Consider the following 23,881-nt stretch of genomic DNA (forward strand, 5'->3'; position numbering starts at 1 on the left):
GGCAGCCGCGCTATGTTTTTACTGCTCCTAGGTAGGCATGTTCGATTATTTAAAAGGTCGAATAATGGACCACTAGACAAGGTGCGAATTTCAGCATTCTGGTACATGCTTCTTAACCAAAATTGCACGTAGAACACGATGCGCACAACGAAAATTACCGAAATCAACTCCTTCCAAAGATATTTAATGATTCTTGATGCGTGAATTCAAACCACCCGCTCATGAAAACTCAATGCTCTGCGTGATTCACACCGTGGGCTAAACGTTATCAGGACGCAGTCTCTGCGATATAAAAATCTGGCAACCACAATCTTGACGCTCTGGCTCAGCTGTAGCAAATTGCTTATAGTTTGAACAACACATGGTGGAAAATGGACATTACTCGATTGAGAAGCTTGTTGAAACCGTTGTAGTGCGCGACTTGACTCACGTAGAGCTTTGAGTTTCTTGTCAGCGGGCAGTTCAAATTTCTCGTAACCAATGTGAAATAAAAACGTTAATATCTTCGTTTGGAGTTAGTCTTATTAGTTTTCGTTACGCAAATCGTGCTCTACGTGAAATTCTGGTTAAGAAACATGTATCAGAATGCTGAAATTCGTACCTTGTCTAGTGGTCCATTCTTGATGCGTGAATTCAAACCACCCGCTCATGAAAACTCAATGCTCTATGTGATTCACATCGCGCGCTAGACGTTATCATGACAATCTCTGCGATATAAAAATCAAGCAACCTCAATCTTGACGCTTTGACTCAGCTGTAGCAAATTGCTTATAGTTTGAAAAACACGTGGTGGGAAATGAAATTGCTCGATTGAGAAGATAGCTGAAACCGTTGTCGTGCGCGATTTGACTCACGAAGAGCTTTGAGTTTCTTGTGAGCGGGTAGTTCAAATTTCTTGTAACCAATGTGAAATAAAAACGTTAATATCTTCGTTAGGAATTGGTTTTAGTCATCGTTGCGCGAATCGTGTTTTGCGCGAAATTTAGGTTAAGAACCATGTATCAAAATCCTTTAATTTTTATCTTTTCTAGTGGTCCATTGATAATCAGTAATCGGAACGTGTAGCTAATCGATCCGGCGATCAATTGGCAGCAAACTAATCGATTAATCGATTGTTTTGGCAAATACTAAAGATGGCTAGGTTGAAAACTAAAATTGTCTGAATGAATTGATTATTTTACGCGAGAAAATGTTTCCATCGTGTTTTTCTTGAAATTTTGACGAGATAATTTGCAAGTTATGATGCTTCGTTTTTGAATTTGTCTCTTATGGTCCATCGGAAGTGAAATTATGTGGTGAGCAAAATCATTTTATTGTTTTGATGTGTCGGACTGTGCAGCTGTCACCCGCGTCGAAAGGCCTCCACATTCATACCGTAAAGCTTAATGTCAGCTTAGTGCGTTGCCGTGCTGAGGAGAAACGCCGTATGAACATTCGAGAGTTGCCAAATTTCTCCGGATAAAACATGTATTTTAGGAGAAAGTTAACCTTATTTTTCTTTGAAGTTTCCATTGAGTTTATATTAAATTGCGAACGAAATGATCTTGAAAATTTGAAGAAAAATTTTAACAATATTCCCAGTACATTCGTCTTTATGGAAGGAAGTATTGCAACGTCCGAAGGCTCATACGACGTTCCTTCCCAGTACGCCGGTGCGGGACTCGCCGTACCGCGTGAGCCTTCAGAATCTTCAGTTCGATGATTGATCAGTGACCTTCAATGAACCGATATTAACCTTATACTTTGCGGTCTGATGCAGAGATTTCTTTCCGAGAATTTTAAGTGTGCTACCTACCGTGCGGAGGAAGAACGCCGTATGAATATTTGAATGATGCCAAATTTGTCACGATACGAGTTTTAATTTTGCGAAAATTTGTGTATATTTCTCTATGACATTTTTTGATACAGTAAGTAGATCACAAACGCAAGTAGAATTTTGTGAAAATTTCGAAGGAAAATTTGTAGAAATCCTCTAGAAAATTCGAGTCTTAACAGAGAAAATGTGGCAACCTTCGAATGCTTTTATGGCGTTTTTCCTTAACTCTGTAGATTTGTGCACGAAAGTCCTCTCGGCGACAGTTGGCCAGTTTGCCGATGCAGTATAGTATGGCTTGCTTTGCGATATATCGATTGATCTGCCATTTGAACCTATGGGGAAGGACCGATAAACAGGGTACTCGCAGCGAACAGCTTAATAATCGATTCTTCTCCACAGCTTCGAATGGGGAAATAGCTATAATCGATCATTCACGCGCCTCACCACCGTAGGATCAAGTTGGTTTTATTTGTCAACCTGCTCAACTATGACTCCTGCGTACAGTCCTTAATCACCCATCATAAGGCGATGATTAATGCTGATTGTCGGACGAAACCTTTACGTTCTGTTATCCCATCTTATGGACGATATCGTGCCAAAAGGATAAAATCTTCCCTTGCTCTTCATGACACCATCTGCGTGGGGGAAATCAAGGATGTATAAGTCGTTTCTGAAATGAGTCGTTCTGGCTCATTTTTGCATGTTTTTTATTAACTTGTGTCTTTTTTTAAATGGGTCGTCAATCCATACTTCCGCTTTCAAGTCAATGTTTTTTTGCTCTAACATGTGCATAATTTACCTTGGAAACTCTCAAGGTTTCCGGTGGTCTGATGGAAAACCTGGAAAGTCGGGGAAAGCTAGGAAAATCATAGGAAAAGTCAGAGAATTATGCAAGGAGCGTTTATAGCAGAAGTACGTATAATTCAAAGGAAAAAATCCAAGTGGAAGTTTTATTCGAATGTTAAGGAATTCTCGAAAATTTTGGAGTCTGAGAAAAGCCTAAATAGTCAGGGTTTCGGAGAATAAAGATATTATGGAAACCCTAAACTCAGGAATATGGGATTTTTCCATCTCTTTATGTATGAAAATCTATAAAATGCCTTCAATAGCCGCAAGTACAAGCACTCATTTATAAAGTTTCAGTGAATTTCATTCGCCAGATCTATAATTATGATAATGTCATGATTATTAATTTAAAGTTAATATTTCCTCCTTTCTCTTTTTGTTGCAGGTATGTATCAAAACCACGCTGTTGCCAAATATCTTTAAACGGTTGAATAACGATGCAGGTAAAATAAATCCCTATTTCGTCCAATTTATGTAAAGCGGTGGATCTTCGTCAGTTCAACAGGATTTGACCAGTATGTGCAAGTATCTGCTCGGTAAGCCAAACCGAAAATAATCGAGTGGTATCCACAGGGAAAGCAGTTGGAAGTTCTCCATCTTAATTAGACTCAACGTTGGAGTTGGAGTTCACAGCCTTTTTTCGCAAATATTTCTTCTCAACGGTTACTTTTTGAAACAGTCTTTTTCATAGGAAAAGTGTGCGGCCAGTCATTCTCTCAGCACTACTTCTCAGTTGTGCTTTCCGAAGGTTCTGTTAAATTTAATTGTGTCCAATTCCCGCTGAACACACCGAAAAGTAAATCTCATTACGTCAATTTCGTACATGCATGTACCACTGAATTCTTATAGGTTTGTTTTTTTTTGTTTTTTGTTTGTTTTTTTTTTGTTTTTTTTTTTTGCGTACCTAGTGACCCGAACGACGCACTGAAAAGTACATTTCCTTATAGCGTCATCCTTATAGCTGCACATGAAGAATAAACCTACTGCTGTACTTCGCACTCTTGTTTTTCCAAAATGCGACTAGCCTCAGTTCTGGAGGAAAATGACAAAAGTGTCCGGGAAAATTTGTTAAATCACCCCTATTTGCTTTCTGAAATGAGTTAAGGTTTCGAACGACGAATTTTGCGTGAAAAATATTTTCAATAATGTCTTCTTAACCACCCGTCATATCTTCAATTTTCAGGGAATTTTACCAAAATGTGTCGGGGAAATCAGGGAAATGTCAGTGGAAAGCTTCTAAAATCCGTGGCAATCCTAATACACACTTCTGTACCCGTATTTCTCACTTGTGTTTTTTTCCAAAACGCGACTTACCTCCTCCCTATTTTATTTAAATCAGTCGGTTTTCCGCTCGAACGCAGCGACAAGTGCATCCTCTCATAATCTCCATCTCCGTACATGCACATACTGCATGCCTCCGGTATAACGCGGCAGATCAAGTCTGTAACTTTGACGCGCCACTTCCTCCTCCCCCCTCCCCCTCCTTCCCCCCCCCCGCCCTGCGGCTCGGGCGTGATACCGTACAGTGGCGTGGCGTGAACGATCGATTATCGATATTTCCACATTTGAAGGTATGGTGAAGAATCGATTGCTAAGGTGTTCGCTGCGAACACCCTATTATCGATCTTTTTCCGTAGGTTTAAATGGCAGATCAATCGATATATCTCAAAGCACGCCGCGCCACTGATACCGTATTTATTTAGCTGCGCATTGGGCCGGGTCCACGTCATCCCGCGGCGACGCGACGGACGCCGGATTAGCCGGCGATCGGAACCGAACTGACAAGCGAAGGCTGATTGTGTGTTGAATCGTGGGAATAGAACCTATCGGGGGGTAAAGAGGGGTCAGGAGAGGAGGGGGGCGCGCTCGCGGGGGGGGGGGGGGTCCGGAAAGAGGGGAAACCCGCCCTAGACGCTGGAGTCGGAATTCGTGGAATGCAGTTCACGGTCCGAACGTAGAATAATATCGCTGCCGCTTCGCCTCGAAAATATCTGGATTTTTTCTTCTTTTTATTTCGTGGCGCACCTTTTCATCACGCATCCCCCCCCCCCCCCCGATTCGTCGCTCCCCGAAAAAGAGCCCGAGCTGCGGATGCACCTCGAAAAGTCGGAGGCACCTCCGATCAGGAGCTTCCAGGAGTGTTGGCTTTTCCCTCCGGCGAGTGGTTCCGTGCGATGCCACCTGTCAGCGCTGCGGTCGCTTCTGTTGATGATGATGGCGAAGGATGCCGTAACTCTCAAATTTTAGAAATCGAATTTCCCTCTTGATCCATCTAATCTAATTTATACGAAATTATTGGTGCAGCTGGAAGAGCAAAATTCGTCATCTCTGTTAAAAAACGAGACAAGTGGTGAAGCTGTAAGTGCGCAAAATTGACGTTGAATCGTCAGGAGCATTATTCCGCCAGAAAGTCGATTCATCTAATCTAATTTAACGAAATTATTGGTACAGCTGAAAGAGCAAAATTAGTCATTTCTTGTAAAAACGAGATAAATGGTAAAGCTGTAAGTGCGCAGTATTGACGTTGAATCGCAAGGAGCATTATTCCGCCAGGAAGTCAATGAAAGCAGCACTTCTAAGGAAATGGCGCTTTTCTTACCTTAACCTTAAAATGTGTTTGTCGTGTGTCTAAAACGCAACCACGAAAGCATGCAGAAGGTAGCAATTACGGATGTCTTGCCTTACACTAGCTTAACATGAATTAAAAAAAGACCCTCTTCATAGTTGCAAATAAAATGCTTCAATTTTTAATCAGCCAAACGATTTTTAAGAGTCTTGAACGTACAAATTTGTCGAAAATATTTTGCAACTTGAACCAAGCATTGCCGCTTACGGCGCGTTGTACAAGTTCAGAAGATTTTTCTTGAGACTCCATAAAAATGTGGATAGAAAACATCTCCTGCTGTCGACGAAAAGAAAAAACCGGGATGATTGTCATGGTCACTTTCACGAAAAAGAGGAAAATTGAAGTTGTTTTTTTGGCACGTCCAGATCACCTGTTGGTTGCGTAATATACCCAAGTAAGAGGGCCGGAGTTTCGGGTTAATGTCAGCGTGATTAGGACGCATTTAAGTCGAAAGGAACCAGATCAATTCTGGCATGAGTCCTGAGATTCATAAAAGTACATGAGTACATTACCACAACAGAGCTCATGCGCTTATGTCCAAATGGATAAAGTTCCTTTTAATTTCAATACGTCCAACTAGTCTTCGCGACGGGGGATGTCAAATACAGCTTTACGTAATGCCGTAGGCCCATCTCGATTTTTTCCCCCGTGTTTTTATTATTGTTTGGCATACGTATTTCAGATCTGTAGAAGACGTTTTATCTCCGAATTTATCTAACTCCGAGAGCCTAGAAACCTCGAAAGTTCGAAGGAGTTGTCTAAAAATCCGAAATGATATTCGATGGTTTCGGAGAAGCGAGAAGTTCCAGGCCTTTCATAAATTTTAAGCGAAATTTATGCTTTTCCTCCGCAATAATGCACTAAAACTGATTTCGACCACCATAAAAATCCTGTAGGAGGCGTCCATTTTTTCCAAATTCACACGGAGACTCCCCCATTTTACGCGACCGGGAAGCGAATCCGCAAAAATTCGGCGTGTCAGGGAATTTTATTTTTCAAGCGATTTTCGCTTCAGAGAAATCGAAAAACACGGATTTTTCTCTTTTTTCTCTTTCTTTTTTCCCCCTTGAAAATCGATGATGAATCAAATCCAGAAAAATTGCTTATTCACATTTAATCACTTCAACCGTGTCGAACAGTTGGGAATATTTTTCCTTTCGTCAGGGAAATGCTAGGGAATTATTTTTTTGTCCGTTAGGAAATTTTAAAGTTTTCTCCGGTTTTTGGCAGTTTTTGTCAGGTAAATCAGGGAAATGTCAGAGAATTTTATTTTTAAAAATTGCTTGACACCCTGGTTGTTCCTCCATTCAAATTCATTAAAAATATCGATTTTAGGAGACGCAAGCTGCCTCACCAAGAATCGATTGGTTTACTTACATTTAAATGGAGAGAAAAAAGTGTCGCCAGCTTTCTAGAATCACCCCTGCTTAGAATGCAAAGGAAGGGCCTTACGCTCGTAAGCAGAATTTTGGAAAGGCAGAATAGCCCTACTTTCGAACGGAGGGCCTCAATTAGTTTAACATACTCGCGGATGCAAGAAAGTATCGAATATTTAAGCATTTTAAGCTATAAAAGACAGATTATGTTTCCCATTTCGTGTTGTTTCCAGATTATTCATCGAATTATTTTCTTCTTCTTTGTCATATCCTCTTCCCCAACTTTACGAGTTGGTCATTAACCTTCAGGTATTTCATCGTGGCGGCAATTATACGCTTCCGTTGTAAATTTAATATCACTTTCAATCAACAATAAGCCTATCAAAGTGATGATAATTCGTTAATTAAGGAGTTATTTCTTTGAAAACAAGGTGGTGATTTCGATAAGGATCAGAAAATAAAACTTGATGCCGCACGGAACACGCGGAACGCATGTGCGCCAACCCCTATTTTCACTGTTTCGAAAACGAGGTAATATTTTATTGTTCTCGTCGTAATATTAGCGCATACTTGCATCACTGAGAAACTAATAAAACCAAAACATTAACAAGACTGATAAATGCTGTTGACCCGACGCACTTAGCTTTAAGCCCGCCTGCTTACGTCCTGTTAATTTCATAACGTGATAAATAAACTTTTTTTCACCCCCAAGGATCGTGGAGCCCAAAAACCGAGAATGTTAACAAACTGATTGAAAACGAGAAAGTCAAGATAAAATTCGGGGCACATTCCTTTAAAGTGAACCACCGAAGTATTATAAATGCATTGTGTACGTGCAATTATTTATGTATCTAATTATCATGGATTTTGTTCTCATTTTCCCCCTGAAATTCTACGGAATATTGGGGAAATTCAGCGAGAAAGGGGAAAAATCATGGCTAGTTTGAGGAAAATCGTGAAATCTAAAAATATTCTCATGTTTTCTAGAAAATTCGTGTATTATTAAAGAAAATTTGAGGTGTATGATTTCACCCAGGAAAAACGCCAAATGAGCTTTCGAATTTTGCTAAATTTTCCTCGTTCAGATGTGTATTTTCGAGGAAAGTCAGAAATAAGTACTCTCGAGATCTGCAGATGTGCTCAGATCCAATTGCGCATGCAATTTTTCGGAAAACTTTAAGAAAAATACAAGTTTTTCCGACATGCCTCTTGTGCCGAGAACAAATGCCGCATAGCCATTCGTATGTTTCCACAATTTCTCTCAGAAAAAAATTAGTTTTGAAGAGAGTCAGGTATGAAATGTTTCCCCTGAAATTTTCAAATGCTGAAAAATCCCGTGAAAAAAAACCAACGCTCCCAAAAAATTTTCAAAGGAATTTCATCAACGCCTTATACAATGCTCTTCCTCAGCAGCATTGTTGCTAGATAATGCTGACAATTCAGCAGTTTCCCCTATTTAAACCCATCTAAAATATCCACATTTGATGGCATAACCTGGCAACCTTGCTTAGCACGTGTTTCGGCAGATTTTTCGGCAACATCCGAAGGCTCTTACGGCGTTTTTGCCAAGGAAGGGCAATGGCGACGACAATTCGATGGCGCAGTGGATCGAGTTAGTGAGAGAGGTCGGACATGCTTTAAGAATTTTAAAAGCGTATATATCTGCATTAGTATAAAATTCTAATGTTTAAAAGGTAGATTTTTTGGTATTCTCGTAATATTTTCTATATGCAGGGTGTCTACAAGTCCGAATTTCCGGAAAGTCCGGAAATGGTACTGATTTTTCAAGGGCGGTCCAGAAGTACTGAAAAAGTGCGGAAATTTTGCAAGAACGTCTGGATTTTTTTTCATTTTGGTCGCAATTCGAGCGGGAAATTCAAATTTTTCGGTCAGTTGAAGGTATTGAAAAAATACTAAATTTTTCTGTTGAGGAGGTACTGAATTTCTTGGGAATGCACTGAAAAAGTACTGAGTTTTGGCCAGCCTGTTTTAGTAGACACCCTGATATGGAAAGCACCCTTTCAAATTAAAACAGTGACGAACCAAACGTACGATTTTTTACATTTTGTCAACAAGCTCATGTCCGACTTCTCCCAAAGACTCGATCCACTGTACGGCGACGATAGGCGACACAACGAGTAGCGAATTTTAAAAATAATCGGGGAGTACTCAGACTCGGCTTCGTCGGGCGGGCGATAAAAAAGGAGCCTGAAAATCGGATACGCAGAAACGGGAAAGGTCGACGAGGCCCACTCGTTTTCCACGTCGTCGCTGCCGCGGAACCGCGGAAGAGAACAGTAAGCGCCGTTGGGCCGCGGCGGGCGCCCGCCCTTACGCGCCGGGCGGCTCACGCCCCGACGGGAGTTACGGTTCTCTTCCGTAGGACGGCGATATACGCCTCCCACCGTCCGCGCCCATCCCCCCGCCGGTCCGGAGTTGTTTGTTTTCTTTTCGGCGGCGGCGGCTCCCCGCGAATTTATCGGATTAGCTCAGCGGTGGCGGCCTCACGCGGATGATTCATTTAGGTGGGAAGGAGTCTTCGGCGTGAGTCCGTCGTCGTCGTCGTCGTTGTGAAAAGTTGATGGCAAGACACCTGCGTAAACAGCCCCCCCCCCCCCCCCCCCCCCGCGGCCCGCCGGCTCGCGGATTCCCGGGCGCCGAGCGGAAGCCGTCGGCGTGGTCGCCCGTCGGGGCGTTCGCTTCGGGGAACCCCGAGTGACGTCATCGGCGGTGGGGGCCCATGAGTAGAGTTCTGTCAGGGCCGGAGTGGGCCTGACCCCTATAGAGATTGGCAGCTGGGTGGCAACATTTCATGCAATAAAATCTTGAAATTTCACGAGAAAAATTTAAGAAATTTCAAAAATGTATGAAAGATCTTGAAAAATACCGGTTCCTCTTCATGTTCCGCAAATGTAAAATTGTGACTTTCTTCTATTTTTGTGTGTTTGAGTGCGGGTTGCACACTCCAGCCCCTAAAAAATATGTAATATTTCACTGCTGCGTGAATTTGTTTGAAATATTTCACTGACATTTCAAATCTTTCATTTTTTTCTTACGTTTCATGCCACCATGAATGTGTACGATAGATACTAGGGTGGCAAGTCTTGAAAAGTTAGGGAGAACCAATTTAAGTCAGGGAATTGAGCTCAGCCCTGAAAATTCAAGGAATTTCTCGCAACTTAAAGAAGTAAGGCAGGGTTGTCACTTGCTGTGAGGGAAATTGGGCGCTACGTACTCCGGCGAAACTTCAGAATTTCACTCCAAAATGTTTAACAGTGAAAATTCAACCTATCGACCTATAGACATTAGTGTTCAGGGGTGCTTATCGTTCTAGGCTTGCGCATTTTCCAAATAGCCTCCGTGATTTCCTGCATTTTGCGTTGTGTTTCGCAAGAAGGTCAACGTAACGGGCTCGCTGAAATGTTGTTACATTCATCGCGTATCTCCACTATAACTTAAAATACGTGTCAGCTATCTAAATCGAAGTTCAGGAAGGATGTGCGCTGAAATCGTACGGCTGAACCTTCCGGCCAGAGAATTTTGTCAAAATCGGTCAGAGAAAACATGAAGAAGTCAATGTCATTCCAATTTTACACCATAGCCACCATGTCGGTGAGTTGCTTTCCAAGAAAAACCAGCCTTGTTTTCTCTAAGAATTTCAGTTTGAAATCTACCCTGGAGACAAAAATTCCTGGAGTTCCGCTTTTAAGGGAGAGGGAGGTCTCCCCGAGGCCTGGCTCCCTGGAGCTCGAAAGCACGGACTCGGAAGGAGGGTTGGTTATGAAGTTGCCTCTCAAAACTCCCACAACCTCGGAACTTCCTCCTCCCGCCTGTTATTACATCAGGAGGTCCTCGAGAATGAAGCCACGCTTCATAGGCAGTGCGCGACGCGAAATTGCCTGCGCCACCAGGTGCAATGACAGGGCTACCAGGGTGTCTACAAGTCCGGGAAGTCCGAAAATAGTGCTGATTTTTTAAGTGTGGTCCGGAAGTACTGAAAAAATGCGTATATTCCTTAAGAAGGTCCGGAATTTTTTAAATTTGTTATCATTTTTGTCGCAATTCGAGCGAGAAATTCAAATTCAAATTTCGTCAATGGGAGGTACTAAAAAAGTACTGAAGTACTTTTGATGTCATAATAATTGTTAGTATTATGACATCAAAAGTGTGAAGATACGTGGCAAATCCATATCAAAAATTAAGTAAACTGATATCGTTCATTGACGTAGTGGGTAAGAGAGAGATGGTCATCATGCCAAAGAGCGGCATCCGTTTTGCCGTACTAAGGAAAAACGCCTTACGGCGTTGACGTATGAACTTTTAGGAGTTGCCAGATTCTTTTGATAAAACACGAATTTCCTGGTGAACTTGTGAATATTTTTCTTCAAATTTTTCAGGTAAGCTTGTTAGCGTTTTCACCGAAAGTTCTTGAAAATTTCAATAAAAAATGTGCAAGAAAAAACTTTTCTAAAAAATAAACTTTTTGTCGAAGGAATTTTGGCAACTCTTGAATGTTTATACGGCGTTCTTCCTTAGCGGGGCTGCGTTCCCGTAAATATTGCGATCGACCTTGCGTCCCTCGCTGTTGTGTCTGTGTAAGCGTAACTCAACAGATTCAAGGCAAGTTTCAAGTGGAGGAAAGTCCGAGAAGCGACGACCGGCCTTTAATCTGCCCTTTGTGGTGTTTTCACGGGGTTTTAAAATCCGGTTAGCGTTTCCCCAAACGCGCCCATCCATGCTCCGCCGAATTTTTCGAGGAACCTTTATCTGGCGGGGAAATCTCTTTTCTTTTTCCAGTGCGTCCGAATCTGGATCAATAGACCGCGGGTTCGAATGCCGTTAATGGCGTCAGCTTTTTCGGAGACTGGTGGCGAGGACTCGAGGATTGATGATACTCCGCGAAGTCCTGGCCGGTGATCCAGGTAAAATCAGGACGCCACAAAGCGCTCCCGGTTGGCACCAGGAATGCTAATGGGTAATGGGATCCAGCGTTCGAAACTCACCTTTGAGTTTTAGGAGCCAAGTGGCGCATCAAGCCCGATTTTTAGGCGCCATTGAAGATTTTTTAGGGGCCAAATTTACTTTTTGCCTTTATATGACGGCGCATTTAGTGAAAAGTTAGATGCAAGATGTCCTCGTAACAGAACTAGTAAGTAGCCGTAACTTGGGGAATACAAAAGCACAAAGGATGAAATCGTGAAGAATAGCAAAAGCTTTCACTTGTAGTGCTGAAAATTTCGAATAATCACCTGATACGAAAATTGAGATTTTTAGGGGGCAATTTTTAGGGGCCACGTTGGCGCAGAGTCTTCATTTTTTAGGTGTCATGGCCGATTTTTTGGGCGTATTTGGCGCGTTGGCGCCTGTGAGTTAAAAACACTGATGGGATCTATTTCTCGAGAAAGCCAAGAACAGTATAAACAGCACTGTTTATAAATCATAGAGTGAACTCCGAAATGAATGTAGACAGCAGAAAACGGCCCAGTTAAGTTTGAACCTAAGAATACAACTAAACGTACTTCGCGGAGCGATTGTAGCCTATCTCGCACGATTGAAGGTGCATCAAAAATTGAATTCACTCATGCTCTGAAGATGACAATTAATCGCATTTTTCGATGTAATTTGAAAGGAGTAAGTGGGTATTTTCGTAAATTTTATTTACCTGTACCGCACAGTTAGATAACTTTCTTACTTAAACCGCTGTCTTCGCCGTAGAAGCAGTATAAAACGGCCCAGTTAGGTTTGAACCTAAGAATACAACTAAACGTACTCCGTAGAGCGATTGTGGCCTACTTACACGATTGAAGGCGCATCAAAACTTCAATTCACTCTGGAGTGCCAGATTGCCAAACCTTACTTCTTCGATCGTGTGAACCGTTACATCTGCTTTTGCGCTTTGTGATGAGGAAGTATTTCAGTTGTGACAAAAGGAATTAAACTTCGGATAGTTTTTCTGGTTTTGATGAAATTGCCTGATATCTTTATACTATTTCTTTGCGAACCTGACATTTTTTTTTTTAATCACAAACTCTGAAGTTTATTTTTCTGAGTGCGCTCTTAACTATCTCGAGTGTCAATATCATGCATGACATGTTTTAATGTGGCTCCCGTAGTAAGATTAAGTTAAATTTCTTAAAATAGGAATGCAAGGAAATCATCATCACCTGCGCACCCCACTCATTATTCAACACTCAAGATAGGAGCTTTAAAATGTGAGTTTTCCTAATATCGGAGCAAAACGTCAGAGAGAGAGGAATAGAAACACAATTTCGAGGAAGTGAACAAAGAAGCATTTCATAGTACAATGGACCATTAGACGAGGTACGAGTTAAAGGATTCTGATACATGTTTTTTAACCAGAATTTCACGTAAAACACGACTCGCGCAACGACAATTACTAAAACCAACTCCTAACGAAGATATTAACGTTTTTATTTCACATTGGTTACGAGAAATTTGAACTGCCCGCTCACAAGAAATTCAAAGCTCTACGGGAGTCAAATCGCGCACTACAACGGTTTCGGCAATCTTCTCTATCGAGCAATGTTCATTTCCCACCATGTGTTGTTCAAACTTTAAGCAATTTGCTAAAGCTGAGCCAAAGCGTCAAGATTGAGGTTGCCAGATTTTTATTTCGCAGAGACTGTCATGATAAACGTTTAGCGCGCGATGTGAATCACGCAGAGTATTGAGTTTTCATGAGCGGGTGGTTTGTATTCACGCATCAAGAATCATTGAATATCTTCGTAAGGAGTTGATTTCGGTAATTTTCGTTGTGCGCATCGTGTTCTAAGTGAAATTTTGCTCAAGAAGCATGTATCAAAATGCTGAAATTCGTACCTTGTCTAGTGGTCCATTGATTTTTTTTTTTTTTTTTTTTTTTTCCCCATAAGGAAACGTCATGTCATGACACAATATCCTATGATATTTTCAAGAGAATCGGTGCAGCCGTTCACTTGAAAAAAAAATAACAAATTGTTCAATAAGATTTGCCAATAGCCGATGTCACTAACTCGGTGCCCTTTTGAGAAACACCGGCCATACTGCCGCGGCCGTGCTAAGGAAGAGCGCCGTATGAACATTCAACAGTTGCCAAAGTTCCTCCGATAAAATTATTATTTTTGAGGAAAGTTATGAACATTTTTCCTTGAAATTTTCAGACACTTTAGGTCAAATTATTAACCAAATTATCTGAGAAATTGGAAGAAAAATATTCACAAATTTTCCTGAAAATTAGTGGTTTTGTAAAGGAAATTTGGCAACGCCTGAAGGCTCATACGACGGTTTTCCTAAGCACGGCAGCATACTGGGTTCGTTTCCATCCGAGACGCTTCAGAAAGTGTAATTTTAATCCCTGCGTCCAAATCCAGGTAATTTCGATCTCAATCTCACCCGAGCTCCACGATGACGTCATCCATTGTCCTTCGCCCCTTTCCATCCCACCACTCGTTATCGAGAGGAAAAAGAGAGGATATTTTTATATTTTTCAAATTAAAATGCGAGAGGCTCGCGCCGATGGCGTTGGAGATCGAAAAATCTTTTGTTTTTGACGAAGCGGAGTCGCAGGTCAACGCTCACGAGGCGCGTTCGAACGTTGCCAAATCTGCTCCCAATATGAGGTTTATTTTTTAACTGGAAATTAACTTTCGATTTTATTTTTTAATTGAGTTATGAAAAGATATCCTTGAAATTCTCGGATACTTCACGTTTGACGAGTAAAATTTCAGGGTGCCTTCAAGTCTGGAAAGTCGGGAATTGTCAGGAAATTCCATCCATCATGTTAGGGAAATCGGACAATTTTCTGAAAAATTCTGGCATGTTGTAAAATTTCGAAATCCTGACGTAAGATAGCCTCAAAAGTCAATTGAGTAATTTGAGGAGACAGGGTTCTTGTGGTAGATTTTTTATTCTTTTGAGTATGAAATGGCTATGAAAAGTGAAATCGTCAGGAATTTTCTCATTTTCAGCTTTTCCTACTTAAATCCTAAAATGTTTGCAGGGCTCCCATTCCATGTCCGTCAAAAGTTCCGGAATTCGGAACTTTTTTGTTCCAATTTCTCCCTCTTCATGACCGTCATAAGTTCCGGGATTCCTTTTAGATGTTTCAAAAGTCCAAGGAAAGTTCCGGACAATCCAAAAGATCCGGAGCACCTCGGGAATTTCAAAAGTTCCGGGAGAAACTCAGGAAAATCTTAAAAGTTTCGCAACAAGTTTTGGGAAATGGGGGCCTTGAATAATTGTTTGAGGTTATGCTCCATTGTTCTGAAGCAAACAAACGGTCAGAGATGGAAAATGAAATTTCATAAGGCTCGAATAAATTTCACAAAAGTTGAAATTTATTACTTTTTTTAAGAAATATTGATTAAACCTTTGGAGGTCTGAAAGCGTTGCAGATCGTCTTTCTGTCGATGCTGCGGTATTACGCTACTCTACTGAAGGTGCCAGACACAAAGAGGGGGCAAGAAGGGGAGTTTAGGGAGAAAAACCCCAACCTAACCCCTAAACTGAACGAAAACATTTGCAACGGGCGAATGTTTCAGGCTTGGTGTGAAAAATTTCAAAATTTAGAATCACTATTTCTAGGCGTTTCTTATCCTCCTAAATGTATCCTCAAAAGTTTCAATAAGTTTCATGAAATTTCGTGAAATTTCACTCGAATAAATTTCATGAAATTTTCCATCTCTTACTACGGTAGCGGGAGTCGGGAGGGATGTCACAACATTGTTCAACGCGCCGCCCGTTCGCGACGGAGCAACTCGGCTATTTCGCGGGCGGAGAAAAACACAAACATGTTTTTTTCTCCCTTTCTTCGGGGGCCGTCGCCGCCGCCGGGTTCATTCATTTTTAGAGCTTCATTGTTGAAAGCTCAAGAGCCCGAATGGCATCTGCCACTCTCATGAATAGAAAATGGGATCCCAACGCGAGCGTTCAATTACGCTCAAGAGTTTACCTGACGTTTCGGAAGCGCTGCATCATTACTATTCATTAGCATATCGATGGATACCTACCCCTCGGATCGTCGTGTCCGTCTGGGACCTGGATTGGCCTGGAGTTATCGGGATATATCAGGGAACGAAGGAACAAAATCAGGAATTTGTCATCGGGGAATTGGTTGAAAACAGCAGCTGTCCGAGAAGCCTGGCTGGGATTATCAGAGGGAAGGAACAGGGTGTCTACTACATGAAAAAGTACGGGGGGGGGGGGGGGACGGATTTCGGAAGGTTTGTACTGAAGTACAGAAACTAATATACAATTTTTTACAAGAATGCACCTGTGCAATTTTTTTCAAAATTTTTCCTGATTTTTGCAAGAGATCAGAGGAAAAATTGGATTGCATTTTGCATAAAGGAACCACTAGCATTGCAATGTTGCTAAGATTGTGCAACTTCTTTTGTCTTGGAGGAAAAACCCGATTATCCCTTAATAGTTTCTATTTTACTCGCCAAAAACTTTAAATTTAAGACAAAAATTACCATCTAAATTTCATAGTTTTTCACAATTTCCGCAATTTTATTGCAAAGGATGTAGTTGCACAATCTTAGCATCTTTGCAATGCTAGTGGCTCCTTTTTGCAAAATGCAATCCCATTAGTGTTATTTTCAGTCAGAGACGCCAAAGATGCTTCTAATAAAAATGCAATTTGTGAGGTGAGATTCTGCAACATTGAAATGCGCTTACGTTCTTTCGTACGGTAAAACGACGAATTTTACCAGGGATTCAAGGAAAATCAAGGTGAAGATGACCATGAAGATTTATTGACACTATGACTATGCCTTCAATTCGCGTATTTTGAATGCAACATTCCCAAATTTACTTTAATACCCATGTATTTTACTGTTTAGAAAGAATCCCAAGGAACGTAGTACTGTAGTCCCTCGTTATTCGCGACTCGCGAGGGTTCCGTCTTCCGTCCCGCGTATAAGAAAGCCGCGAATACTAAGACCATACTCTTATGGGAAAATGGGGATTTGGTGCCGGTGGTGGGGAAAAACATCGATTTTTACTGATTTTTTCACACGTACCTTGTCTTTTTTAGACGAAACTCGGAAGAGTAGTTTGCTTCAGGTGTCTACGGAGTGCTGTTTGCAGTTCAAAAGTGGACCGCATTTGCAATTTTGAACTATAAATTCTGGCTCCTCCGGAAGAACACTTATGTGCATAGGAAAACTAATGGCACATACGTTGTTTTTAAACCGGGCTAGAATTTACAGTTTCAAATTGCGAAATGTAGTCCAATTTGGTGCCAATAACTGGATCAAGAAGTTTTGATTCTAGATACCACTGAATATACTTATGGCTTATGCTAATGAAATAATTATACTAACGGTTGTGTATTTTGCGGTTTTGTTGCAGTGTGTCAGAGTATAGACATCCGAAATAAAATCAAACATTTTGACGAACTGAAAGGATGCAAAGTAGTGGAAGGCTTCGTGCAGATCGTGCTGATCGACGAGGCTGACTCATCCCAGTACGACAATATCAGCTTCCCAGAGCTGAGGGAAATCACAGGCTATCTCCTTCTCTACCGAGTCAAAGGGCTCAAAACCCTCTCGAAAATGTTCCCTAATCTGGCCGTCATCAGGGGCCAGCAACTCTTCTTCAATTACGCTCTAGTCATATTTGAAATGCTTGATCTCCAGGTATGCTCCCTTCCTTTTTTCAACTTTGTCCCTCGTCTACCTGACAGGGTTGTCACAGTCAGGAAATACCGGGAGAACCGGGAAATGACCGGGAAAATGACGAAAGTGTCAAGAAAAAAATTTTAAGTCACCTTTAATCGCTTTCTGACATGAGTTTGGTGTTTCGAAAAATAAGTTTGCCTTAAAACTATTTCAAATTATGTCTTTCTAACCATCCGGCATTACTTCAATTGTCAGGAATTCTACCGAAATGTGTCAGGGAACTCAAGCAAATGTCAGGGATATTCGTTTTTTCAATTCTGTGGCAACCTTGACTTGATAATTTTACGCAACGAAGAAGAATTCTGAAAAGCAACATTATTTTTTTACAAATCACTAAATAAATTTGCAATTTTGAATTGACAGGGCTAGGGCAATTTACTCTGAACACTTGTACTTTAGATCTTTAAGTACCATCGGGCTGTTATTATTCAGGACGTTTTAACGAGTTTCAAGTGGTAGTTATCTAAAAACCTAATTGCCTGAGAGACAATGCGATTTTCAAGAGGAGTCTATTTGTAAGCTCATGGATGGATCACAAGATAGCGTGAAAATGAATGCACACAAGTAATATTTCCTTATCCAAATTTCTTGAAAAAATACTGAACATTTTGAGACAACTCAAAAATCAACTCAAAAGTATTAGATTTTTGTTCGTAGCTCAAATTAGAATAATAGAATCTGTCAATTCACACAGAAAAAAGAATTAAGAAACTTACTGTTCTGTTAAGAACCTAACATACCATGTACTTTATTTACGTACTTAGCAATTACTATATCACATAATTTGTAAATTGTTTCAACCTCTCATGCTGGTTTTTTGTGACAATTTTCTAGCCTGAATCACTGAAGTTGCAATATTGTCACTAAATCATTTTTTCATCATTCATTTCACCATATCATTTTTTGTCTTAGGAGGTTGGATTGCATTCACTGACAGACATTCTGCGGGGTGCTGTTTACATTGTCAAGAATCCAATGCTTTGTTATCACGATAACATTGATTGGAATGTTCTTAGTCGCAATTCTTCTGAGGGATCGCATTACATAGCTGTAAGTAAAACTATCACAAGTAATATCTTTCATTCTCTTCCAGATAGGAAAATGATTTAAATTAATCGTAAAATTGAACATCTCATGATAGAAGGAGAAGCTTATTCGAGCACAGTTTGCTCCTTGTGAGGTTTACTGTTCTGATTCAAATATATGGAAGAAAAGGAAAACACCATCTACAGATTTTTCTTGATTTCGCAATTTTTGAAACTCAAACTAACAGCAGGCGGTCCTTTAGATAAAGAAGTGCTGCTTGATGACCAAATGGATGGCATGATTTATCTAAGTCGCTAAATTAATTAGTTTGAAAACAACTTGACTTCAAGAGCTTTAAAAAATTTGTTCTACCATGGAAAAATTACTTCAGATTTAGCTGCATCTTTTTTTCGTTTCAAAACAAGTTTTTTTTTTTCACTCACTGTTGAGGTAAACGTCGGCGAATTTTAATTACTTTTTAAAAAACCAATCTTCTAACGTTTCATATTGACTTAATTGCTGAGAAAAATTAATTACAACAATTTTTCCCCAATGCTGTAAAGTCTCCCTACCCAAGTACCCAGAGTAGAAGATAGAATGCCTCAAAAAACTTAGAAACGAATCAAAATTTTCAAAATCACCTGGGTCTGATCAGTTTTAGCAAGGTCCGGTGTTTAGGAATGCTTGAGAAGTTAAGGGAATTCAGGGATTCCACGATGATCTGGAAAGTCAGGGAATTTGACGAGTAGCTCGTCAGTTTGGCAACGCCAGCTGGTACTATTTTAGAGAGCGTAAATATATTTCAAGTGCCTTTTCCAATAGCAGAAGACATCAGAATGAAAGAATAAAAAATCTATGTGGCAATTTAGTTTGGAATGTTTGAAGACGGGAGGAAAAAGCAAAATAAGTCAGGGAATTGGGAAATGAAAAAACCGAAGAAGCTCTGGTTTTGGTCTCCATCTTTTGAGGCATTTATTCCTCTGAGCGAGTGGTTTTTGAGCTGACAGATGTTCTGAGATTTGAAAGCTCTATTATGCGCTTTTTTACTTTTTCTGAAGAATCATTCTTATCATTTTTGGAAACTGATATTACATTCATCTGTTGTATTTTTTAAGAATATTCTGTAATTTTCCTCTGTAAAGTTGGCCTGACTGCTTTTTTGCTCTTGTTTCGTTAACAATATTTTGTTTTCTTTGTTACAGAATAATAGAATTATGAATGAATGTCCTGGATGTTCAGCGTCCCTAACCTGCCCTAATAGGACAAATACCAAAGAACCACTTTGTTGGGACAGTGACCACTGCCAAAAGAGTAAGTCTTAACATTGTCAGCAATCGTTTAATTAAATTGAGACATTTTGTGCAAATCTTGTATTTTTTACTTATGGTATACAAAATGAAATTAATTACCAAGATGAATATTCAATTTTTAATGTTTTCATGTGGGTACTTTTTTCAGTTCTTGGTGTTCCCTTCATTTTAATAGGTGCAGAGCTTCACCAAGCATACTTAAAAATTAGTTCTATTAAAAATAGTGAAGAAATTAGTATATTAGTAATATTTCAATTCCATCCGTTTTAATCAAAGATATTGAAATGCTCTTCGCTAAATTAACCAACAATTAACTTTATATAGAGAGGAAATAAATTTGGATCAGTGTGTGCAAAATGGGAGGGAAGCAGTAAAAACTCTGATAATTACTTTTTAATTATCACTAATGCTTGTTTGTGCATTTGTTTTCAGTCTGCCCTAAATGCAACGGAGGGAGTTGTCTACCTAATGGTTCTTGCTGTCATGAACGCTGTCTCGGAGGATGTGAAGTAGAAAATGATATGAACCGTTGTTTTGCCTGTCGAGATGTGCTTTATGAAGGAACGTGTTTAGAAACTTGTCCTCCCTATACATATAGAGTAAGTTACCATTGAAAGGGACTGTCTTGTCTTGCAAAGAATATATTAGACACAATCTGTGAGAAGTGACGTTCTCTTTCGGGAGAACATTTTGCTCATAACTTTTTGCAAACGCTTGAACCATGTTTTTGTACAATCTAAGAGTTTTTGTCTTGGAATCTGAGGGCTAATATCTGTATCAATTTTTGAGATTGTAGGGTCAAACTTCGGCCTTTTTTAGATTTTCGTCTCCCCTGCGTTTGCAAAACGTTAAAAGAAAATTTCCTTCCCGGGACAAGGTCTCCTCACACAAATGTGTTCACATTGTAGTGGGTGCTTTCTGAATTTTATGGTGTATTTAATTCCCCAATTGATGCATTAGGTAGAATAAAATAAGGCTGTTACATTGCTTTGCACTAAAAAAAGCTCCATAAGCTCTTTCCAAAAATGAAATTAGCCCTTCAAGCATCAGTTTCAACTAATGAAGGAAAATTTCATCCACAACTAAATGATAATCATACTCATATGGTTGGCAGAATACAAGCTATCAATTATCACATTAGATAAGCTGATTTTCATGTTAGATATCGATGGTCAAAGTGCAAAACCATGGAGCTCCGTTTGTGACATCGCTGACTTTCTATCATATTTTATATTTTCTTTGGAAAACTAGTCAAAGTAATTCACTTCCTTGATTTTTCTTCTCTATCAGCATAATGTTCAGTATTTTTAAGCTGTAAAGTTAGCTTGCTTCTCTTTGAGAAAATAAAACAGGAGTGGAAATTTTGAAACACTGCCATGAGATAGATGATTTTGCACTTTGGTCATGGATATTTATGATGCCTGATCAATAAAAGTTCACAATACAAATGAAAAAATTATTCCTGCCTCATTCTCATCTTTCCCTCTCCTCTTGCATGTATATTTTCTTCTTGATTGAATTTCGAAGTAACTATTGTTCTCTCTTTTCAGTTCATGAATAGAAGATGCATTTCCGAAAGTGAATGTTACAATATGCCAAGGCCTCGAGAATCTGCTGAAAAGAGAAACCATCCATGGAAACCACATCAAAATGAATGCACTCTAGAGTGTCCGATTAATTATATGGAAGTGAAAGATCCTGATAGACCCGAGAGGTATAAATGCGTTGAGTGTAAAGGTAAGTTTCAAATTTACATCCTCCATCAAAATGAGCCCGATAAGCCTTAACTGTTAATACACAATTTTCGTGCAAAAATGATTGTAAAAACTGATTTCTTCAACAAGTTCAGGGAATAGCTTATGTTTGAAAAAATTCAACACTAATTAAAAGATCTTGCAGTTTTCTTTGACGGTTGTACGTATAAGAGCGGTTAAAACGTGTCAAAGGTGTGTATACTTACAAAATGGACAGAACAGTTCTGTCATCATTTTTATAAGCAATCATTTTTGAAGGAAGCATGACTTCAGATGTCATCTATTAAAGTAAAGGTACTTTTAGTCTGTATTAAAGTTAGGAACTCGGGTCAACCCACCAGCAATTTATATTAGGAGGTATGTGCCATGATCAGTTGAGGTGCGAAATTAATATTTTCCGACCAAAATGAGACTTTCATTTTCCCATTAATGTGCGAATTCGTTCCTCTTTTTTGCATAGTTTTTTTATGCAGTCAGTATCAACAAATTGAGAGAATGAGAACAGAACGACTCTGTCTGGTGACCAAATGGTTTGATAAAATCATTGAGTTGATTGTTGCTCTTCAGTGATGTGCTGTTGCCCCTGTCTGAGGCGGTGACAAGTATGTTTGTTTGGGGAAGATTGTGGCATTAAAAAATAGCAAGGGGCTGTTTTTGATCAATAAAATGCCCAGTTTGGTGGAACTTTTGTCCGATTTAGCTGAGGAATTATTTTGTGAGTTGGCTTTCAGAACAGCATTTCAGTTTGAGTAAAATCTGTCTACTTTGAACCATCTGATCCAGAATTTTGTTTTGTTTTAACGGATAAATTTTTTTTTTTTTTATAAGATTTTCATGTTATTGCTTATTTGCAGGTATTGTACGAAAAACTGCCCTGGTGCCATTGTCGATAGTGTCGCCTCGGCTCAAAAGTTGCGAGGTTGCACCAGGATTAATGGCCCGCTTGAAATTCAAATCAGAGGAGGGAGTAAGTAAAAGTTTTATTTTTGCTGTCCTCAGTCAATTTTATTAAATTTTACAATGCATCCTCTTGATAGAAGGGAACTTAATAAAATGAATGTTCACAAGTATACTGAAACTTATTTTTGGTAGCAGACAAAATTATCGTAATTCTGTTGCTTGTCAGCCATCACAAAAAATAATAATAATAAAAAAACAAAAAAAAAACTGTGCCAAAAACTGATATTTATAATGCTTATTTTGGACTTTTAATTACGGATTTTAATCCTAGCGCTGTAGCATATGACCACAGTGCAACCATAATTCACCCAAAAGTTGAAATCTGAAATTTTGGCGCTTTAGCCCTCAAGAAAAAAGATATTGGTTTTATTTCGGCGCTTGCGAATTGACATTAATTTAATTTTTTTTTTTAAAAAAAATTCCGTTAAAAAGAAAATGCAATATGTTAACCAGGTTCCTGGTTTTTTCCCTTTTTTTGTTTGCATCATCTATTATTTTTCTAGATTCTTCCCACGGTTATTCAACTCCAAGCAGTTAATTTCCTTATGAAGAATGTATGAATTTTTTGTCTTTTTACCGTAGATGTCAGGTATATTTACGAGGTAAGACATGGTGCATGTGAAATCACTCATCTCTTCTAATTCTTTTTTCCAGTGAATGTCGTCAAAGAACTGGAAATTAGTTTAAGTTCAATAGAAGAAATTGATGAATATCTGAAGATAGTGCGGTCATTTCCCCTAGTTTCCCTGAATTTTTTGAAGAAATTGAGGATTATCCGAGGAGATCGGCTAGAGAGTGGAAAGTAAGTAAAATGCTGATTATATTCCTTTTTATCCGTTATCATTTGTGTATGTATGCTCTTGCTGATAAAAAGCCTTTCTTGTTCCGAATTAATTGTTAACACGTTGACTGCCACGCCGGTCGTATCGACCGGCCTCGAAGGGTTCTGCCGGGGCCACGCCGGTCGTTTCGACCGGGACCCGCTCGCTCGCATTACTAGGCTACTGTGAGGCCAGCGACCGGCGGAGCCGTGTATACGCTTATGGCTCACGACCGGCATGGCCCCAGCAAGAGAGTGCACTACTGAATTTTTTTTTTTTTGGTTTTTTGTTTTTTTTGGGGGGGGGATTTTTTATTTTTTTCATTTCATGGATCTTTTTCTTTATTATCTGTATTATCTGTATTTATTAGTACAATAAAATTACAATAGTGTTGTTTTCTTTGCTTAATATTAGTTACAAACCTTAGAAATTGTCTGCATTTTGAAAAATATATTAAAAAAGGGGAATAACAATTGGGGGGGGGGGGGGAATTTTCTCTTTCAACTTTAATTTTCTTTTTCGCTATTTTTTGTTGTTTTAAGTTAGAATATAATTACAATCGTTGGTTTTTTACCTCAATAATAATTTTAGACATTTAAAATTTGGCACAACTTGAAAAATAAATTTTAAAAAAGGGGGAACAATTTTTTAGGAGGGGGGAGGT

The 23,881-nt window shown here is 39.6% G+C and overlaps 1 protein-coding gene across 1 annotated transcript in view; it reads left to right on the top strand.

Moving 5' to 3' along the window:
• The window catches only part of LOC109043601 (insulin-like peptide receptor), a 131,893-nt gene that overhangs the window by 85,341 nt on the left and 22,671 nt on the right, over window positions 1–23,881 (top strand). The window contains exons 3-9 of the mRNA XM_072301372.1: window positions 17,018–17,304; window positions 18,259–18,396; window positions 19,575–19,683; window positions 20,115–20,281; window positions 21,233–21,423; window positions 22,291–22,403; window positions 23,051–23,198. Coding sequence (XP_072157473.1) covers window positions 17,018–17,304; window positions 18,259–18,396; window positions 19,575–19,683; window positions 20,115–20,281; window positions 21,233–21,423; window positions 22,291–22,403; window positions 23,051–23,198 — 1,153 coding nt within the window. The remainder of the gene's footprint in view (window positions 1–17,017; window positions 17,305–18,258; window positions 18,397–19,574; window positions 19,684–20,114; window positions 20,282–21,232; window positions 21,424–22,290; window positions 22,404–23,050; window positions 23,199–23,881) is intronic.

This window comes from Bemisia tabaci, chromosome 6 (assembly GCF_918797505.1).
Source record: "Bemisia tabaci chromosome 6, PGI_BMITA_v3".
NCBI classification, from domain to species: Eukaryota; Metazoa; Arthropoda; class Insecta; order Hemiptera; family Aleyrodidae; genus Bemisia; species Bemisia tabaci.